This window comes from Vulpes lagopus, chromosome X (genome assembly GCF_018345385.1).
Source record: "Vulpes lagopus strain Blue_001 chromosome X, ASM1834538v1, whole genome shotgun sequence".
Lineage (NCBI taxonomy): Eukaryota > Metazoa > Chordata > Mammalia > Carnivora > Canidae > Vulpes > Vulpes lagopus.
The window spans coordinates 101,036,715-101,058,514 of NC_054848.1; the positions used below are offsets into that span (position 1 = coordinate 101,036,715).

Here is a 21,800-nt window from a genome sequence, read left to right on the forward strand (position 1 = left end):
AGAACATCATCTGTCCACAAAAATATAATTTGGAGTGTCTTGGGGGAAGCAGCAAGCAATTCCAAAGAGGTTGGAGAGGTAGGCAAAGACTAGAGATTTTTTAAATTTTATCTTGAAGGTGATGAGGGTCTATTTGCATCTTTCTGGTAGGGGTGTGACATGATCAGACTTACAGGATTGGATGAGGAGAGACTAAAGACTGAAAAGACAGTACAAAATTCTTATTATAGCTAACATTTATTGAGCATTTAATGTGTGACAGATATTATTCTAAGAGCTTTCCATTTATTTTGGTGCTTTATGTATATGAATTCATTTAGTCCTTGTAACTACCCAATGTACTATCATACCCATTTTAAAGGTGAGGAAATAAAGGCACAGGGAAGTGATTCACTCAATACAAAGCTAGTAAGTAGCGGAGATAAGATTCAAACCCAGAGAGTCCAGTTCACAAGTCATGCTGTTTATCGATATTCTATAATGCTCCCCTTCACTATAACAGTTTATGGCAATACGACAAGCTTGAAATTGCAAGGGTCTGATGGATGATGATGGAAAGCTGGGGAGATGCTCAAGAGAGATTTGGGAAGTAAAACCAACAATGTGAAGACGAAAGGTAACTGGGTGACTCAGTTGGTTAAGGGGCCTACTATTTCAGCTCAGGTCATGATCTCAAGAGTTGTGAAATCGAGCCCCATGTCATGCTCCACACTTGGCAGGGAGTCACTTGAGATTCTCCCCCTCTCCTTCTCCCTCTGCTCCTCCCCCTGCTTGTGTGCTTTCTCTAAAATATGTAAATCTTTTTTTTAAATTTTTATTTATTTATGATAGTCACACACAGAGAGAGAGAGAGAGAGAGAGAGAGAGAGAGAGAGAGAGAGGCAGAGACACAGGCAGAGGGAGAAGCAGGCTCCATGCACCGGGAGCCTGACGTGGGATTCGATCCTGGGTCTCCAGGATCGCGCCCTGGGCCAAAGACAGGCGCCAAACCGCTGCGCCACCCAGGGATCCCTAAAATATGTAAATCTTAAAAAAAAAAACAAAAACGAGGAGCAACTCTGAAGCATAAGGTAGAGAAGAATCAAGGATAATTCTGACTTCTGACTTGCCTAACTAGTAGTTTGGTGTCAGTCATAGAGATGAAAAATACAGAACTCTGGTAGAAAAGATAGAAGTTATTGGACAAATCATGTTTGATATGCCTGTAGAACAAAAAAGACTGCCAAGAGGCAATCAGAAATACTAGTCTGGAACTCTTGAAAAAGATCGGAGTTAAATATAGTAGAGTTTGGATTTCTCATGCAAGTGTTAAAGGCCTAAGAAGACCATGTGGAAGGGCACCTGGCTGGTTCAGTCAATGGAGCACATGAGTCTTTATCTCCAGGTGGTGAGTTCAAGCCCCATGTTGGATTTAGAGATCACTAAAAATAAATAAATAAATAAATAAATAAATAAATAAATAAATAAATAAATAAATAAATAAAAGAAAGAAAGAAAGAAAGAAAGAAAGAAAGAAAGAAAGAAAGAAAGAAAAGAGAAGAGAAGAGCTTGTGGAGTAGACAAACAGGCTGCGAACAGAGCCTGGGGAACATCATCATTTAGAGAGTACAGAAAAAGTATCCAGCAGAGAGGACTGAAAAAGATGGCCATAAAGCTAAGATGCCAGGAGAGAGTGGTGTCATGCAAGCCCAGAATGGAGTTCCGACAATGAAAAAATCATCTGTAATCCCACTAGAAAGTCAATCTATAAGCCATGGAACGTGTCTGTTTTGCGCACTAATGTCCCCATATGTCTAGAGGCCTGGCACATAGTAAATGGTCAAAAACATTTCCTGAATATGAATAAGAAAACAAACTAACAGTACCAAATACCACACAAAGTTCTGGAAAGACAGAGTGAGAAATATCCATTTTATTTTAGCAACTGAGGGTGTCACTGAGGATCTTGTTTGGAGCAGTTTCAGTGGAACAGTGGGGCAAAAGCAAAACGGAAATAGCTTAAAACAGATGGCACGAACGTTTTCGTACTTTTCTACTTTTTAATTTAAAAAAACATTCTTAATAGTTGATGGGAGGTGAGGAAGTTGCAGCCACCAACAGAGGCCCATTCTTGGATGAACCTTTGTTCCCTAGGGAAGGAGGAACTTGGTGCTGCAATTACAAGGGGGCACAAGACGCAAGGAGATTTTTCCTTTGGAGCGGGGGGGAAACTTGCTTTGTTCACTGCCAAATCTCGGGGGCCTAGCACAACGCTGGCCACTTCTCCGGTATTAAAAAAAACCGTGAGCTGGCCCTGGCCGGCGGCAGACTCGCAGGACGCTGTGGAACACGGACGGTCGCCGGAGCCTCTCCTTTCGGATCAGGCAGGGACAACGAAAGCTCGGCCACTCCGGGACAGCGCGGTGCCCTCGCCCTAAGCTCAACCCACCTCGGGCCGCGCGGAAACCACGAGCCGGGGGCGCGAACACCGACGCTCCGCAGAGAAGATGGGAGTAGGGGCGGGGTGGGAGGACAAAGCTCCGCCCGCCGACAGGCTTTAAATTCCAGTCTCCCAGTGTCCCACAGGCCCCTCCAGAGGAGTCTCCAGTTTCTCGCACGCCCTGGGGCGGAGCGGAAGTGACGCGACACGCAGCGCGTGATTGGCGGAAGCAGAAATTGCTTTGCGGCCGGCACGGAAATTGCTTTCCTTTCGGCTTCCGCTCCTGGCCCATGTGTGAGACAGGCTGCTGAGATGAGCACGGTCCGGGCTGCGGAAAGGTGAGGGATAAAGATCGGAGCGGGAGGTCTGGGTGTCGTTTGGGGCCGGGTCTGGAAGCTGCCTTTTAACAGACGACAGTTGTTCCTCCTCCAAGACCTCATCATTCATTACAATTTCCGCGATAACATCCTCGAAAAGTCCTTTTCATTTAATTTAATTCACTTTGTCCTTTCCCCAGCTTTTTGGCCTCATCCCTGTTGGTTCTGATGTGGCCTCACCCTTTTCCAGCTAATTTGTTGCACTTTCCTCATCACGTGACTCCTTTTTCTGCTGCTGCCGAGGCACGTTGCCACTCTGCGCAAGGAGTGCCTGCGTTATAAATTCCCCTTATCTTGATTGGAGTCATTCGTGACATTTTCTCCTCTGATGTTTCATCCCCGCCCCCCAACAAGCGAGCTAAATATAATCCGTTTAGTAATGGTTGCCTTGTAAAGATTGGTACATACTGTTGTGTAATAGTAGAGTCTATAATTTGGTTCAGGGTACCAGTTAGGCATCCACTTTGCTGAGGAAACCCCAGGAAAAATGGTGTACTTAGCTGCTTTCATCCAATTAACCCTTTCCCCATTGTTGGGAACAAGTAATCAACATGTCACTTTTGAGTAAGCTGCACCTATAAAGGTGTCTTCCTATAAGGTGGAGGATGCTTAGAAATATTAATGGCTAAACTGCTTTGCCTCAAGGGCCAGCAACAGTGCCTTCTTGTCACCTTAACCCAGAGTCTGACATGTTTACAGCCTCCCGGAGGTCAGTGGAAAATGCAGTACCAATCACTGAAGGTTAGCTCTTTTTCACTCCATACAGTTGTATAGGGGTGTCACCACCCACTTCCCACCCCTTGGGGTTGATGCCTGACTTAAGTCTAAATTTAACATCTTGACAAATTTCTAAAATACCCATTCTGCTTGGTTCGTACCTCTTCCAGGGAAAAGGGCCATTCTTTGCTATAATAGAAGTTATTCCAATTGATAATAATTCTCTTTTGCCTCCTTTAACAGCCTTCTGGCTTTAAGCCGACAGGAAGAATTAGAGGATTTACCCAAAGACTACCCCTTGAGTCCCAGTGAAGACGAGGTGGGTGACAACTGCTAAACTGCCTTCTCCATTTCCCCTTAGGTTAGACAGCTCGTGGCTAGACAGAAAAATGGTGGCAACATTGTTTATATTTGCTTAGATCTTGCAAAGAGATTACAAATAGTTATATAATGTTTCATGTATAAGATACTGCATTAAGTGCTATGGAAATTTGAAGACTGTATAAGATACATTGTTTTCAAGTTGCCCAAGTATAGCTGAGTATGTAAGACCAAAACATGGGGTCTTCATTTTATGATTTCCCTGTTTCCCAAGTTTGGATTTTTGTAGCATTATTTAATTACAAATCTTCTTCAATTTAAGATGGCATTACATCCTGATAAACCCATCATAAATTGAAAATATTTTAAGTTAAAAATGCATTTAATGCACCTAACTGCTGAACATCATAGCCTAGCCTATCCTACCTCAAACTTGCTCTGAACACTTACATTAGCCTAAAATTGGACAGAATCATCTAACACAATGTCTACTTTATAATAAAGTGGAGAATATCTTGTGTAATTTATTGACTACTGTACTGAAAATAAAAAATAGAATGGTTGTTGTGTGGGTACAAAATGGTTCTAAGCATATCAGTTATTTACCTTTATGATGCATGTGGTTGACCAGGAGCTGCAGCTCACTGCCAGTGGCCAGCATCACAAGAATCCTATCCCATGTTGCTAGCCCGGGAAAAGATCAAATTCACATTTGAAATATAGTTTCTACTGAACGTGTGTCACCATCATAAATTCAAAAATATTAAGTCAGACCATCATAAGTAATGGCTTATCTGTATCTGACTGAAATATACATCTACATAATTAAGCTGGCTCTCCAACAGATGCTATAGGAATGCCAACTCTATTCTCTTGACAAAACTACTTATTGTGGGTTTTTTTTTAATGGCAGTATTTCTGTGTCAGATCATGCTATATATTCTATACTGAAACATTCTCATAGCACTTTTCTTCTTGAGACTGATTAAGACAGAGACATGACATTAGCCACAGATCATCAGACACTGTGGCTCTTAATAATGAAGAAGTTTGGCTTTTGAAGCAGTTCTTTGTTTGAGCTTGAACGCCTGCACACTAGACCTCACCTGATTCCCCAGTCATCCACTCACCAAAAGAACAAGAGATTTCCATGCTCCTTTCCCTTATCATCCTGATGGTTTTTCCTTTTCTATGTCTAGGGGGACATTGATGGAGAGAGAAAGCATCAAAAGCTTCTGGAAGCAATCAGTTCCCTTGATGGAAAGAATAGGTAACATTCCCATCCATTTGGACAGGTTATAACTAGCTGATTCCATGAGACAAATCTGCAACTAACACTTATTGAGTGCCAGGGCCCCTGGCTGGTCAGCTGTTAGAGCGTCTGACACTTGGTTTTGGCTCAGTTTTGGCTCAGGTCGTGATCTCAGGGTCCTGGGATCCAGCTGATCGGGCTCTGCACTTAGCACAGAGTTTGCTTGTCCCTCTCCCAACCCCCACTTGCTGTGCTCCTACCGCATGTGCATGCGTCATATCTCTCTCTCTCTAATAAAGAAATAATCTTTAAATAAATAAAATCTTTAAAAATAAACATTTATCACGTGCCTAAGATAATGAAGACACAAGTGTCAGCATCATTATTAAGATCACATACTTCAGGGATCCCTGGGTGGCGCAGCGGTTTGGCGCCTGCCTTTGGCCCAGGGCGCGATCCTGGAGACCCGGGATCGAATCCCACATCAGGCTCCCGGTGCATGGAGCCTGCTTCTCCCTCTGCCTATGTCTCTGCCTCTCTCTCTCTCTCTGTGACTATCATAAATAAATAAAAATTTAAAAAAAAAAAAAAAAAAAAGATCACATACTTCAGAGACAGACTCTATAGGCAAATTTTTTTTAAAATTTTTTTTTAATTTTTTATTTATTTATGATAGTCACAGAGAGAGAGAGAGAGGCAGAGACACAGGCGGAGGGAGAAGCAGGCTCCATGCACCGGGAGCCTGATGTGGGATTCGATCCTGGGTCTCCAGGATCACGCCCTGGGCCAAAGGCAGGCGCCAAACCGCTGCGCCACCCAGGGATCCCTATAGGCAAATTTTAAACCTTTCTGCACCTCAATTTCAACTAGAAAATAAGATTAATAACATTTCCTACCTCAGAGGGTCATCATGACATTTAAATGAGTTAATAAACATGAAGATCTTAAACTAATGCCCAGCATATAGTAAGCATTATGTAATTGTTAGCGATTATTGTGTTAGAGGCCTTTGTGTGTTTGAATTCTTCATCCATACTTAGTCTTTTGAAGCATTGACTAGGAACTTATCCCCATTAGAGGAGTTGATTGCCTTGCTCCAAAGTCATTCTGCTCGTAAGTGGCAGATCCAGGAATGTTTGAAGCCAAGTCCAATACCTTTTCCACTATGCCTACCTCATATTGCCTTGTGTTTTTGAGTGACTGAGTCTACATTAAGAGATGGCTAGAAAACCAAGCCCAGGTTAGGAACAGATTTCCTGGTTTCTTTGTGACAAAACCTGATTCTAGAAGAGCAGTACATTAAACCAAAGCCTTGTTTGAAAAGAGAAGTGTTGGTTCCCTAGCAAAATGTGTTCGTTCCTACTATATTCTGCTTTGCCTAATTTCAGGTGGAAATTGGCTGAGAGATCTGAAGCTAGTTTGAAGGTATCTGAGTTCAATGTCACTTCTGAAGGTAAGTTAACAAAGGAAGCCATCTGTGTGTGGAGCTTGTGGAGTTAAAAGCATAATGATCACTTCACATTCAACTGTTTTCAATGTGGTTAATGGATCCTACCATAAATACTTATATGAGTGGTCAAAGAAAGTCAGATGCCCTTGAGTTTTTTTTTCCATTTCTAGAAGAAAGCCTTAAAGGTCATAGTCAAGATCTTCTACTGATGAGCTGCTTCTAGGGTACAGGGACATGGATGAAGACTGCTGCCTCTCACTAGCTTAATCACATCCATGCTTTCATTTCTATTTCAGTTCTTACAGAGTTTGGACAGGCAGATAATCTGCTGGAGCTCAGAGAAGTCAAGTTACTTACTCAGGGGCCTTCGCCTAGTACAATGCTTCTCAACCTGTTTTATTCCCCCAAGAAGTCTTTTTAGACTGTTTTTCATTACCTCCCCCCACCCTGACACACACACATACTCCCACTCCTACAAGCCAGGAAATCAGATACCGGGGAATAAGTTTTTTGTTGGATTGGGTTGAGCTTTGGAGGAACACAGAACTTGGGAACATTGAAGATTTTTTTCACCACTCCCCCCACCTCCAGAACCAATTTTCATCCCTTGTGGGCAACTGATATCACCCTACTGGGAATACATGATCTAGGAAATTGCAGAGTTGGAATTTTAGGCTGATAGGAAGTCTGGATGCCATATCTTTTTCACCATATTCACAATTTAGGCAGCTTGAATGAGTTAAATGGTTCTAATAACCATTAATGTAACCCCTCAGAACAAATAATAATGTATTCAAGCTTATTCATTCAACAGATACTTATTCTATTTCTACTATGTCAGTTTCAGGGCAGTTTAGATACTGGGGCTACAGTGATGTCTGTGAGAAAGGCTTCATGGGGTCTAACATTCTTAGGGAAGATCAAGGTGGGAGACAATAAGGATTAAAACATGGTGATGCAGTAAAGTGACTAAGTGGCTGCTTTAGTTTGGCTGGGCCATGTCCTTTGGAATGATGTAATTCCAAGTATAAAGGTAGAGCCACTGGAGGATTTTCAGCAGGATCCTCATGCTGTGACTTACAGTTTCAAAATACCACTTTGGCTGCCTGTGAAGAATGAAGTGCAGTGAGGCAAAAGTGGAAGCAGAAGGACCAAGGAAAAAACAAGTGACTTTTTAAAATAAATAATAATTTTCTCCTCTTTGCTACCCTCCAACACATTTGGGAATGTAGGAAGGTGGTGTCATTGTGGCTGGCGGTTAAAGTAAGAGAATATTCCTTCTTCCCTGCACATCTGCCTATCTGATTTTATACTGAGGCGTCTCCCAATGTTATATTGATATTTTTGCCTCATTTCTCAGTCTGACCAGAAAGTTTGGCCTTTCTGCAGGATCAGGAGAAAAGTTAGTCCTTTCAGATCTACTTGGGCCTGTTAAAACTTCATCTTCATTGGCTGCTGTGAGAAAGCAACTGAATAGAGTCAGATCAAAGAAGACTTTGGAGTTACCCCTCAACAATGAAGAGGTTGAGCGGGTGAGTTATAGAGAAAGTGGTCTGTTAAGGGGAAGAAATCGGACTAACAAGGAAAAATAGGGTAAGAAGGGAAGAGGGGGAACTGGGGGCGGGGAGAGGGGATCCCATGGATTGCCAGGGAAAAGATTAAAATACTTCTTGGGGGAAGTGCATCCTGAGAAGTAAGCAAGAGCTACTCTAACATCCTGACTCTTAGGCTGAGAAACATTGGCACCTGATTCCCTGCAGATCCTCTGAGTTCAGTGCTTAATTTCGTGGCTCTTTCCTTTCGTATACTTTGCCTGCTTCAGATCCACAGAGAAGTGGCATTCAATAAAACCTCACAAGCCCTCTCCAAATGGGATCCCATCATCCTGAAGAACCGGCAGGCAGAGCAGCTGGTTTTTCCCCTGGAGAAGGAGCAGTCTGCCTTTGCTCCCATTGAACATGTGCTCAGTGGCTGGAAGGTGAGTGCAACACCAAGAAACTGCACCTTGGCAGGTGAGATTGGTGTGATTGGACCTGGTAAGCTAAAACCCCAGCTGCAGTCTTTAATGTAGCAGTCTAGCAAGGGGGAGAGGGGATAGTGGGACTCATGGTCAGTCGTGCCATTGCCAGCATTGCTCTGTAGTCACCCTTCTTCTGCTGGTAGCACACAGTACATGGTTCTTTCCATGTTTTTGTGTGAAAGCATCTGATTGCCCATAGAGAGGGAACACAGCGATGTTTTCTGTTTCACACCCGTTTTTAAAAAGCTTTTAAACCTGCATTCTGATCTGGGGAAAATCAGGAACTCAGCAGCATGAATGAGCCTTAGTAGGACTACATATGAGCTAGAGAACCAATGTTTGCTTGTAAAGGACTACCACATTAAAATATAATGTATCCATGGGTAATGACTAGAAGTTTAGTAAGTAACTCCATACGACTCTGAGCTGCAGAAAATAAAAAAGTTATCTTAGGGCTGGGTCATCCAAACACTGATCCCTGGCAAATATTTCATTCGTCTGAAGCAAAAAGGATCGTTGTAAGTACGACAGATGTAAAGTTACCAGCTCTTCTTTACTAAGAGATCATACTTTCCATTTTAATAGTGTTGAAATAGCTTTTCTTTTATGAAACTATGGATAGATGCCTTCTTTATGCTTTTTCTCTGCTTTCTACAAATCCAGAAATAATAATGTTCTACGTGTCGGGAAGTTGAGCTAACACTAATCAAGTAAACATGGCTTGCTGCCATAGCTAGACATTGAGCAAGTCATTGCTTTTTTTCGGGGATAAGCTCTGTTTTGGATATTGTTGTTGAAGTCATTACCAGTCTCTTTCTAGGATGCTTCCTTTTCCACATGAAAAAGAGATCAGGTTTAAAGTATGGCTGCAGGATGGAAGGGAGACTTTAGGAAAAAAAGTTAAGAGGTAGTATAATTTGTAGGATTCAAAAATTTAAAAAAAAATACATAGCTAAAAGTCTGATCCCTGCCCCTGTCCCCCCAATCTGCTCATTTTTACCACCATACTCACTCAGAAATAACCACTTTTGTAAGTTTTTGTTGTTGTTAATATAAAGATATAATTGCTATATTTGTGTTTACCTCATTTTTTTAATTAAAGAGTAGTAATATGCTACTACACATCATTCTGCACCTTGCTTTTCCCAAATGATAGTGTAATCTTGGAGATAGCTGGAAAATGCCTAGTTGGTTATTAAACATGAGATGGTAGAGGAGGAGGGTTGCATTAAGAATGGTAAAACCTGGGATCCCTGGGTGGCGCAGCGGTTTGGCGCCTGCCTTTGGCCCAGGGCGCGATCCTGGAGACCCGGGATCGAGTCCCACGTCGGGCTCCTGGTGCATGGAGCCTGCTTCTCCCTCTGCCTGTGTCTCTGCCTCTCTCTCTCACTGTGTGCCTATCATAAATAAATAAATAAATAAATAAATAAATAAATAAATAAATAAATAAATAAATAAATAAATAAATAAATAAAACCTTTAAGAATGGTAAAACCTCAAAAAAAAAAAAGGGTAGTACAACCTCTACTCTCCAGGAACTCCCTGCATAAGACAGAGTGGAGGCCCCCCCAATCCAGATGCTATACATGAATCCACTGTAGCATTTATTCTAAGATTCATTTTTGAGAAATCAGGCCAGTATGGTACAGAGCAATAAAGAAATGCTTAGTTCAAGGCATGCTTTCTGATTAGCAACTAAGTTCTCTTCTTACAACTTCAAAAGTACCAAGGACTGGAGATTAAGAATCCAAAAAGTATGCACTATAGTTTTAGCCCAGATTCCTAAAATTCCATTTTACTCCAAGAAGATTTAAATGGTATAATGCATAAGAAAGCATTTGTAAACTGCAAAGTGCTAGAAATGATGTAAGGTTACTTCCCACCCTACACTAGCCATTACCCAAAGTGTTCTTCTCAAAACCCTAGTTTCTCAATATGCCCTCAAAAAAGCGGGGTTCCATTGCTAGAAATGTTGCATGCCCCTGCTGGAGATTGGCAGTTCATAATAGACACTAGCATTTTAAAGGCTATGAGAAGACAATAAAGAAACCTCTTTGACTTCTTCTAACCCAGAGTGCACAAACGAAAATCAAATAAATTTAACTTTAAACCTTAAAATAATAAAGTAAACTTTGTTAGTTGATGAGGAACACACTTTAGGAAGAGCTGGTCTTTGCTGCTGCCTCCGTTCTCTCATCTTTCCCTACTACCCTATTGAGTCTTCTCTCAGCGGGCATTAGTGAGAGGCCTCTGAATCACCAAATTCCAAGCCCTCTGAGGCTTTAGCCTTTTGGGTCCTATTGACACATCACATTGGTTAAAAAACAAAAGAACAAAAACTCTCCCCCCCCTTGGTTTCTGTGATAACATACTTCTGGGGGTTTTTTTGTTGTTGTTTTTTTAATCTATCTAACTTTTCCTTAGTTTTTATTCTCTGTAAATTCGTGGCTGTTGGCTATCACCCATAGATACTACAGATCACTCTCAACACCTTCTTCTGAGCTCCACTCTCATATTCCATAGGACCAGTAGGCCTCGCCTGGTCTTTCATAGGCACCTTAAACTTCACACACAGCAAAGTAGGCTTGGCATTTCCTTCCCCAGACTCCCAAACCCTGAACCACCACCATCATTCTGTAACTGAGTCAATAGCAGAACTTCCTACCCTGGTCCCTTATGTTGGAAACCTCAACCATCTGAATCATCTTCCTCTTCCCCTTCCTCCTCCTTCCCCCCACCCTTAATTGCTGCTCCTCCCCAGCCCACATAGTGGGCTACTCCTGTGCACTTTCTCCTTAATAGCTCTCAGAAACCGGTTCCTCTTCTCATTTCCATTGTCACCTGTCATTTGACACTTTATATATAACCCCTTACACGATCGCCATAATTTTCTTTCTGAAACACAAAACCGATTGTCACTCTCCTGCTTCAAATCCTTCAAAAGGCTCTCCACTTATAGAATAAGAGAAGCACCTAGCATTTTAGCTATACTGGACAACACATTTTCCTTTATATATCTCTCCTGTCCATATATCTGTTTTTATTTACACTCATCTCCATTTGCTACCACCACCCCCTGCCCTTACAGAATTGTACTTAATGGCTCAGAGCCACTCAAAAAATCCTTCCCCAAGCCTAACCCACCTCCTAATCAAAATTCATTGTTCACTTCCTTTGTTATCGCTCCTGTGGACTAACACGTGACCCATTATGTTGCCAGTGGTACATGTGTCTTTTCCCTCTGAATGGCTATGAGCTCTATGAGGACAGGAACGATCTTAATCAATTGTGTATTCCTAGCACCCTGCACAAGTGCCTGGAATGTAGCTGCAATCAATAAATGTTTGTAAATTGAATTGGAGGAAGATTACAACATTGTAATATAAATCATTTTGTAGCCTGTGATTGATCACTACTGCAAATACTAAAAATGGAAGAACATTACACCTTTATCATTCACTAGAATAGGCTTATGGTTAAATCAATAGTACCATGTAACATGTGATGATGTGTGTTTATGCATCTGTCCAGATATTTGTAAGTTTTAATACCGACCATGATGTATATGGCTATTAAAGAAAACCACATGTAATACATGTGTGAGGTTTGAAACAGGCTCTGTAGCCTAGGGCTATCTTTGCGCCTTGCCAACCAAAGTGAACCATGGCATGATCAGCCTGATTATTTTAACCATCTACATGGTATCAATTGAGCAGTAACAGCATCTTTTGTTAACATGTGAAGTAAGTGGTTCAGTCCATTCATTTCATATATATAGACTACCTAGCATGCAAAGTTCACTGGAAAATAAGGGACTGGAACCAAAGATAGAAAATGACTAGAGTTAAATTTGAACTGTCAGGAAGCTAAGACTTAACTTTCCCTCTCTTCTAGAAATGTTCTTTAAAGGAGGCTTAAATGAGTCTTAGATTCCTTGCTATACAGTTAATACACATAGATACTTCAAATATACATAATACAGGAACCATTTTGTTTTACCACTATCAAAACTGACCATTTGGTACTGCTGTTCCTCCATCCTGCCAGCATTTACCTAAAGGACATCCTGCTTTGATATTTAAGAGAATGGTATTCTGTTTTACATATTTTGGTAATCTGAACAGAGTGATCACCTCAGTAATATTAGAGAGTAGCTTTGGAATCCCCTTGCTGAAGTTGTCTTAAATCGGAAGAAAATGAGGTTTTATCTACACTGCTGAACAGTAACACTGGAACCCTTTCTCTTGCTGTAACAGCCGATCCTTTCCAGTTTGTGATTCCCATTATAGTGTCATAAAGCAGATGGCCATAAGATTGTACACAGCGAGGCTAGGAGCATGGATTAAGACTTAGAATGTTCTATTGCCTCCTTAAGGCAAGAACTCCTCTGGAGCACGAAGTTTTTAACATCCTCCATAAGAACAAGCAGCCAGTGACAGACCCTTTATTGACTCCCGTGGAAAAGGCCTCTCTCAAAGCCATGAGCCTGGAAGAGGTAAGTGTAACATGCCCTTTGATACACCCAGACATGCTCTGTTCCAGTATTTGCCCTCAAGCCCAGGAGTCACTGTGAATGTCATTCATTGTAGGCTAAGATGCGCCGAGCGGAGCTTCAGAGGGCTCGGGCCCTGCAGTCCTACTATGAGGCCAGGGCTCGAAGAGAAAAGAAAATCAAGAGCAAAAAGTAAGGAAGCCCCTACTGAAGTGGCCACGGGTGCTCTGGAAGAAAGTGATCTGGCTAATCATGAGTCCATAGGAAAGCCTTTGACGTAGCAACTGGGGTCATGTGGAAGAGGTCCCAAATAGGAGTGACTAGCTTTTTTTTTTTTCTCAGTCCAACCTCATAGTTTTGCCTGCTTCGGTAGTGCCCTCTCCTCTGGCTTTGGCTTTCAGTCTTGGTTTTGCTAAAAAGAGGACTGTTCAATTACTTTCTCTCCCTTCCAGGACATCACGGAATGGTTCTGCAGAATGAGCTCTGAATTCTACAGCTGTTGAGGCCAGTAGGGCTTCCTTCCTGCCTTTTTGCCTCTTTGGAACTTCTTCTACTCTTGCCTTGCGCTCTAGAAGCAGAGGGGACTCTTTGCTCTGCAGAGGTGTGCCCCTGGGGGCTGCAGGGACGGAGAGGCTTGCCAGTCTTCTCAGGTCCCAAACTGGTTCCCTATAGTCAGCCAGCTCTGTGATGTCCATTTTAGCCCCTGCATAGGGAAACCCCTTGGGGAGCGGGAACACCTTTTGTGTGTGGCGCCCATGTTTTAGCTAAATCTCTGCCCTCTCACCCTGTAGGTATCACAAGGTCCTGAAGAAAGAAAAGGCCAAGAAAGCCCTAAAAGACTTTGAGAAGCTGCAGAAGGTCAATCCTACCGCAGCACTGGAAGAACTGGAAAAAATCGAAAAGGCCAGAATGATGGTGAGGCTGCCTCTCACCCCCACCCCTTGAACCAGCTTTCCCCAAAAAGTGGTAAGGAGCTCACTCTACCCTTTTTTTCCAGGAGCGAATGAGCCTTAAGCACCAGAACAGTGGGAAATGGGCCAAGGCAAAGGCAATTATGGCCAAATATGACCTGGAGGTAAGAGATCATCGGGGTGAGAGAAGAGATGGAATTGGAGGACAGAAAGGAAAATCAGTCCATAAGGATGCTAGCAGAAGCAGAGTTGGGGAAAAGCCCTGAGGAAGAATGGAAAACCAGGATTCTAAAAAGGCATCAGAAAATCTCTAAGGCAGAGAGGAAAAGAACCAGGAACAAGGTGGAAAAGGAGAGATGAAAGGGAAACAGCATTGAAGGCAAGTCCAGTTAAAGGGGAGAGGAGCTTTTTTCTTTTCCTACCTTGTTTCACATGTTCATTTCCTTGAGGACAAAGAATTTGTCTCCCATTTTATTCCATAGCTGTTAATGCAGTGATATAGTGCAATTTAAACAGTAGGCACCAGTAAGAAATACTTAAAATCAAATTGAGAGGAGGCAGCTTTACGAAATGAACCAGGAAAGGTGTCATTGCAGTCACTAATGACAAGGCGCTTGTGCTGTGACTCCTTCCTCCAGGCTCGCCAGGCTATGCAGGAACAATTGGCCAGGAACAAAGAGCTGACGCAGAAGCTACAGGCAGCCTCTGACAGTGAGGAAGAGAAGGGGAGTGTGGAAGAAGAGGGTGAACTCCTTGTCCCCGATACAGTGAATGAGATTCAGAGGGATGCCGATGGGCCAAACCCCTGGATGCTCAGGAATCCCTTCAATGGCCCAAAAGAGGCCAAAGTCCAGGACGCTGAGCAACTTCTGGAGCCTGTGGCCCATGAGGCTTCTGAAAGTAAGGAAGAAGAAAGACCAGGGGCCGAAGAAGACATCTTGTTAAATACGTTTGAGGAAAGGCGAGCACTTAGGAAAAAGTCTGGGCTCAGCCAGGATGCCGAGCCTTTGAGGAAACAAGAGTCAGAAGGTGAGTTGTGGTGGGCTGGATAGGAGACCTGCCTGGTGCCAGTGCCGTGGACGGGCTGAGGCAGGAAAACCATCCACACACACATACTGCAGTGTGGCTAGGCTCAAGGGCCATGGGTCCCTGAAGAGAAGACTGATTTCATAATACCCATCTTGGAAGGCATTACTATGTGGTCATCAAAAGACAGAAGTGCACTACCCTTGAAGTAAGGGCAGGAGTTGACTTGACTGGTGCCCACAAAGTGGAGAGAACTGCGCTCCCACCCACAAACATGGATGGGTTTTGAGGCATTATGAAATTTCGAATCACTGCTGCAGTTTTCAGTTTTGTTGATAAAGCAGGAATGGCATTTTCAGCACTTCGTGATGTCAGTTGATAGATGTTGGGGGGGGGGTGGACTTTCTCAACGGGAACAAATGACTCCACAAGCTACATGGCAAATTAGAATTGTCACCCCATGCTCAGAGTCGATTTGTATATTATATTTTCTGTTATCTTTTTTTTTAATTTTTTTTTAAATTTATTTATGATAGTCACACACAGAGAGAGAGAGAGAGAGGCAGAGACACAGGCAGAGGGAGAAGCAGGCTCCATGCACCGGGATCCCGACGTGGGACTCGATCCCGGGTCTCCAGGATCGTGCCCTGGGCCAAAGGCAGGCGCCAAACCGCTGCGCCACCCAGGGATCCCTATTTTCTGTTACCTTAAAGAGATTTTATATTAACAACCTTAGCACCCTTGAGATGGGTCAGAAGGCTCCCACTCTGGGGAGAAAGTCTGCTTAGGAAACTACATTCAGAAATCGTTTGGCTATCTGGACAGATTCCTTGGGTCTGATTTTATGTCCTATAAAAATAATGCATTCAGATGGAAAGAATCTGTTTTTCTGTGAAAAAAATATTTGGAAAGAGCTGTAGCTTAGCATGTATCATAGGACCTTTGCTTAGGGTTCTCAGCTGGAGAGTGCTGAGATCAATAGTTACAAGCAGTCACTTCCAGGAGGACTTTGGGAAACAGCACTGCAGGCCGAGATTGTGGGTCCGTCTCTAAATGACCCCAGGACATCAGCCGTATCCTGTTGAGCTTCTCAAAAGCGGGTCATCTTGCTAAATGTGTAGAGCAGTTGGTTGTGGTATAAAAGGTAGATTTGGATTTCTTTAGATGATAATTTAATAGAATGTTCCCAAACCTTCAGGCAAATAGTCCTAAAATAGTGGAAAATTGTGGACTCCAAATAAAATGAGCAAGGACCTTGATCCTTGCAGAATAAACATACAAGTGTCCAAAGGGCAGACTTAAGTAGCTTCTTAGAGTGGCTTCAAGCCACAGCTAGGGAGCAGGATGAACTTGGGAATGGAGGCAACTCGAGTCAAATGAAGAAGAGTTTTTTTTTAAAGATTTTATTTATTTATTCATGAGAGATACACACACAGAGAGAGAGAGAGAGGCAGAGACACAGGCAGAGGAAGAAGCAGGCTTCATGCAGGAGCCCGACGTGGGACTCCATCCCAGGTCTCCAGGATCACGCCCTGGGCTGCAGGCGGCGCTAAACCGCTGAGCCACCCGGGCTGCCCTGAAGAAGAGTTTAGAAGTGTGTCACTGCCATATTTCCCTCAGGACTCTCCGAGCCTGGTGGTATTTGCTCAGATGTTGCCGGTGACTAAAAAATGCCAAGTGACCTGCCTTGGCCACAGCAGATGATGAGATGCTGCTTTTGGATGAAACAGTGCTGGATTTGGTTTGGACAAATCGGAAACGACAACATAAATGACAGATAATAAATTAGAATTACGTTGCATTCAGAGGCTACCTGTAAAAATGGCTTTTTAAAAATTTGGAACTTGAGGCCATCTCTCCAAGTGAGGTTTACTGCAAGGGGAATTAAGCCACAGTTCCAGTTATGCCATGAGTCACTTAAATAGCTGGGAATAGGACCCAGGACATCTGCTTCCCAACATGCTTCTTTTAACTACTAAACTCTTGTTGCTTGCTTCATGATAGGCAATGATTAGTGAACTCTCCAAGAGATATAGCAAATGGAATCCTCTCTTCCCTCTAGTGCCCGGTCCCATGAATGGGAGCATGTAATGCTCCTTGTGGAGTGTGCTCATTGGTAAGGCAACTTCTAGCCTACTTTACTTGACAGCTTTCATTTCTTCCCCTAGATTCTAGCAGCCAGGAGGTGCTGTCTGAACTGAGGGCACTGTCTCAGAAACTCAACAAAGCAAACCAGCAATCTGGGAAGCAGAACATGACTTCACTGAGGACAGTTCTGCCAGTCCAGAGAGAGGAACCTACCGAGGCAGAAGAGGAGCCCCTGTTGATGCAGAGGCCAGAGAGAGCACACACTATGGAGGAGCTAGAGGAGCTGGGGAAAGAAGGATGTTTTCAAAATAAGGAGGTCCCCAGGCCTGTGGTAGAAGGGCAGCAGTTGGAGAGGAACCCACATAATCTGCCTGGTGCTCCCAAGGAAAAGAAAAGGAAGGAGCAAATGATTGATCTACAGAACCTCCTAACCACAAAATCTCCTTCTGTGAAGTCTTTGGCAGTACCCACAACAGTAGAGGAGTTGGTGAGCAGAGCCAGGGGTGTGGGCCATTGTGGGGGATCAGAGCTGGTGCAGAAAATGCCCTTCTTGCCCAAGGAGTAGAATCTGTGGAGTTTTGTTATGCCGGGGGCACATGTCAGTAGTTGAAAGGTCCGGAATAGTATGGAGCCAGGCTGGCCCCCATGACCATTAATAGATGCAAATATGTGAGTGCTGCCGACACTCCCACATCTTAAATCCAGAGCCACCAAACCCTCCCTGGGGTGACTCTAAACCTCCTTCAGAGGAAAGCGGGAGGCACTCAAAGCTCTGGCCAGATCCCAGGCAGGACAACTCAAAGGTGAGTCATTAAGCTGTTGCCAAGGTTGTGCTCCATTCACTGGGATCTGAAACGATTAGAGACTGCCCGATTAAGTAATTGAAACTGCTTGAATGAGGGGCTCTGGCACCTGTCTTTACAGGGATGTAGGCCAGAGGGCACCCACATTCTGTCCAGGCCACTTGAAGATCCTCCTCCTACACAGGCCATTCCTTCCTCCGCGCTGCAGCTTCCTTCCTGGAAGTTTAAAAATTGTGTCATATGATAATGAGTTAGGGATATTTACCCTAGAGAAAAGAAAATTGGAGCATGATTGGCTACCAGTTCATTTATGTTGCCAGACCATCATTGTTCAGAGCTTTCCCCCTAGGGGGCGCTAAAACGTCACAACCCAAAAATTCTAGCTTTCTCGCCAGGGACCTTGGCTCTTAAGGCAAGCAGTAGCTCTCACTCTCGTTTCTTCCCAGGAAGCTGAAGAGGAGAGACATCAAAAGCAGATGATAAAGGAAGCTTTTGCTGGGGATGATGTCATCAGAGACTTCTTGAAAGAGAAGAGGGAAGCTGTGGAGGCGAGTAAGCCAAAGGACGTGGACCTGACTCTGCCTGGCTGGGGCGAGTGGGGTGGTGTGGGCCTGAAGCCCAGTGCCAAGAAGAGACGCCGGTAAGAACAGGGAAGAAAGCCTGTCAGAAGTGCACCAGGTTCTCCCACCTCACCCTCTTGCGTCTTCCCTGCCCTTTTGATTAAGTCCTTAATGCTCTTAGACGTCCTGTTGTTCTGCTTTCCAGGTTTCTCATTAAAGCCCCGGAGGGTCCTCCAAGAAAAGACAAGAATTTGCCAAATGTGATTATCAATGAGAAGCGAAATGTCCATGCAGCAGCTCATCAGGTGAGGGAGAGAGAAACTCTTTGCTGCCTAGCTCCCTTGCTTAAGAGGAATATTCTAGTGCTGTGTGGTCAAAGAAGGATGTGTGATCTTGACCACAGAATCAAAGCTGTTCTCTTTTTCACTGACTGGCTCTGAGATGAATAATTCCAGGTCAATTCTGGTGTTTTAATTTCTGAATTGGAAGAGGTTGAGGATTAAAGGAAAATCTTAACAACGATAGTGGAGCCCCAAATCTGAGTTTTCAGCTAGCACCCCAGATGATTCTGATGCAGATGGGTCTCACCAAACTAAGAGTTACTGTTCTTCAGGCTTGTATTCATAGTCAAGATAACATTGAGAGGCTATGGGTTTAAGCTGCATCTTAAGAAAAATGAAGACAAAGTGGTACTCATTCAGGATAGCAAGTGGAATTAAAATTGTGTACTATGACAAGCCAGGGATGTTTACCTAAGAGAGAAGCAAACTGGAGCATGATCATAGTCTTCGAGTATATTAAAGGCTGTTGTGTGGAGTGCAGTCACATAAAGTAGCAGTTAGAGGAAAATCAGGAAGTTCAGTGCATGGAGAAACCTGGGATGCCTGGCTGGCTCAGTCCGTAAAGCACGTGGCTCTTGATCTCAGAGTCCTGAGTTCAAACTCCACATTGGGCATGGAGCCTACTTAAGAAAAAAAAAACAGGAAAAACTTTCTGCTGGTCCACAGGGAGAATGGGTTGCCCTGGGGATATGAGCCTGTGTAGAGGAGACGCGGGAATGAGACTGGCTGGACTCAATGATTTCTGTGTTCCTGTTCCCTTCAATTCTGAAAGTCTGTGACCCTGAGATCTGTCCCCAGCCTATTTAATACTGAAATGAGTTGTAGTTTTTCTTCTGAAAAAGAGGGGGAACTATTTAGTAGGTATAAAGAAGAAGTGAGAAATGATCACTTCAGTAATACTCTATCGATCTTATTTTGTGAACCAGTCCCTGCAGAAATTGAATTGTAACCACTGTTCATCCCAGTTGCAGATCTATAACCACAAAATAGGTGATGATCAAGCAGTTACAGAATAAAAGAGAGAGAAAAAGGGTGCTTCACCGGGATAGGAAGGGCAGTGTGGACCTCAGTAAAATCGGGAGCTTTGCCTTTTTAGAAAAAAATACAGTCACAGTAAACTGACAGTTTTCCAAGAATCTCCCTGATTTTTTTTTCATCTTTTTAATAAGCTATAGACTGCAGGTCCCAGGATGCAATAGAATAAAGTATGGTTCGAGCTGAAGGAAAAAAGAAAAGCCCCTCCCAAGACTATTTTGCCCAGGTGTTTTGTTCTCTCACTTTACGTGACATGTGCAAATTAGCCAGCAACCCCACCCAATAAGACATAAGACATTCCCTTAACCTGAAGAGAATCTGTGTCCTTCACTACCACCAGGACCACCCGGCAGTACTCCACTTCTCTTGAGCATTCCACTGAGTATCTCCAGAGACTACTGATTGTAACTTCCTGATTTTCCTGCTTATGTTGTTTTTCCCCTCTTCTTCAGCCTTCCGGTCAAGTGTTTAAAGGTGATTTAAATGTCTGAAGGTAGTACTAGGCAAGGAAAGGAGCCCTGGGTTCTGTTCTCCCTTACTGTTCATTAATTTACCTGGGTAAATCCCTTCCCCTCTCTAAGCAAGATTCTGGGGCCAAGGGAGATGACCTTTTCCATTAGCTAGGGCCTTCCAGCTCTGACATTCTGTGATGCCAAAAGAGGATGAAGCTAACTAAGCATCACAGCCCAGTGAGGTTCACCATTTTGGGTTCTTTAAAACGTCAGTCCTGTGTATCAAAGAGGAAAAAGCAAGGTTGATTGAGAGCTCCAAGAAGGTAGGAGGGTCACAACATTCACAGGGATCGATAAATGCCCAGATGTTTCTTGCAGTCTCACAGTACTGGATAGGAAGACCCACTTAGAGTTATAGCAGCCCTGGAGCTACTATAGTGTTCCTGTACTACAGGGGCAGTGTCAGGGTGGGTTTTCAATTCCTAGATTGTTGGGTAAGCCTCGGGGATGGGGGGGCTGTCTCATCCCTGTTAGATGTCTTCCAATCCCAGATGTCCCCAAGCACATTGGAACTTCTAAGGTTAGACTGGGGGTACTGGGATTCCTTGACCTCTCTGTAGCTTCATTCACTGCAGCCACGTAGAACTGTGGCTTATGCACTCAACTACCAACCAGTTGCCATTAGAGTTTACCAACTGCACCCCAGGCCTGACTCCTGACAAGTCCCTCTGCCTTCCTTTCCAGGTGCGAGTGCTTCCATATCCGTTCACCCACCATCAGCAATTTGAAAGGACCATCCAGACCCCTATAGGATCTACGTGGAACACACAGAGGGCCTTCCAAAAGCTGACTACACCCAGGGTTGTCACCAAGCCAGGTCACATCATTAAGCCTATAAAAGCAGAGGATGTGGGCTACCGGTCTTCCTCAAGGTCGGACCTCTCTGTTGTACAGAGGAATCCAAAACAACTCTCCACACGTCACAAAAAACAGCTGAAGAAAAACTCTGTAAATTGAGTTGCTAGAGGAGTGACTGACATCTTGGTGCCCAGAACTAGGAACACCGACTGCTCCTCCACTGGCCCGGATTTACTCCAAGCTGCAGGATCAATTTGCAGGCTGGCTTAGCACATTGTGAGTGTAGTTAAGCCACATTTTAGAAATAAATGCATTTTTATCTATTTAACTGGAGTGTATCCTGTGTTGTCACAAGTCAGACAGGACATCTTTGGGTGCTCCCCATTGCATTTCTCCAGTCACACTTGTCAGGGAAACCTCACTTTCTCACTTAAGTTTATGTAGTTAGTCCTAAATTAGAGAGATGTTACCATAGCCTATGATCTTAAATACATATCAGGCATGATCCACTAGAATAAATTTGAAGAGTCAAGGATAATGACTAAATACCATATACTCTTAACCTCTGAACCTAAAAACAGCATGCACACACACTGCAAGTGGATTGTGCCCTGGGCTGGTCCTCAGCAGGTGCTGAAGCTAGCTTGAGCTCTAGTCCAGCCACTACTGTTGTCATGT

The 21,800-nt window shown here is 43.7% G+C and overlaps 1 protein-coding gene across 2 annotated transcripts; it reads left to right on the top strand.

The window, feature by feature from the left end:
* The first annotated feature begins 2,624 nt into the window (after window positions 1-2,624).
* On the top strand, window positions 2,625-21,450 carry UTP14A (UTP14A small subunit processome component). 2 transcript variants are annotated; one of them, XR_005985742.1, is made up of 15 exons: window positions 2,625-2,757; window positions 3,757-3,832; window positions 5,034-5,104; window positions 6,475-6,539; window positions 7,926-8,068; window positions 8,359-8,514; window positions 12,932-13,051; window positions 13,146-13,240; window positions 13,840-13,963; window positions 14,046-14,123; window positions 14,598-14,988; window positions 17,154-17,560; window positions 18,323-18,424; window positions 18,642-18,741; window positions 21,009-21,144. XR_005985742.1 is itself a non-coding variant. In XM_041742201.1 (15 exons), exons 1-15 carry the CDS (start codon window positions 2,732-2,734, stop codon window positions 21,279-21,281), a joined length of 2,319 nt encoding a protein of 772 aa, XP_041598135.1. In that variant the 5' UTR covers window positions 2,625-2,731; the 3' UTR covers window positions 21,282-21,450. The 2 variants fall into 2 exon arrangements, 1 of the variants encoding a protein (XP_041598135.1); XM_041742201.1 differs by having other exon boundaries at window positions 18,323-18,516; window positions 21,009-21,450.
* The last annotated feature ends 350 nt before the right edge of the window (window positions 21,451-21,800 follow it).

Excerpts from the sequence above, each read along its gene's own strand:
- UTP14A (XM_041742201.1), top strand. The coding sequence starts at position 2,732 with ATGAGCACGGTCCGGGCTGCGGAAAG. Across the intron at positions 2,758-3,756 it reads ACGGTCCGGGCTGCGGAAAG|CCTTCTGGCTTTAAGCCGAC; the intron begins GTGAGGGATAAA and ends CTCCTTTAACAG. Across the intron at positions 13,241-13,839 it reads AAGAAAATCAAGAGCAAAAA|GTATCACAAGGTCCTGAAGA; the intron begins GTAAGGAAGCCC and ends CTCACCCTGTAG.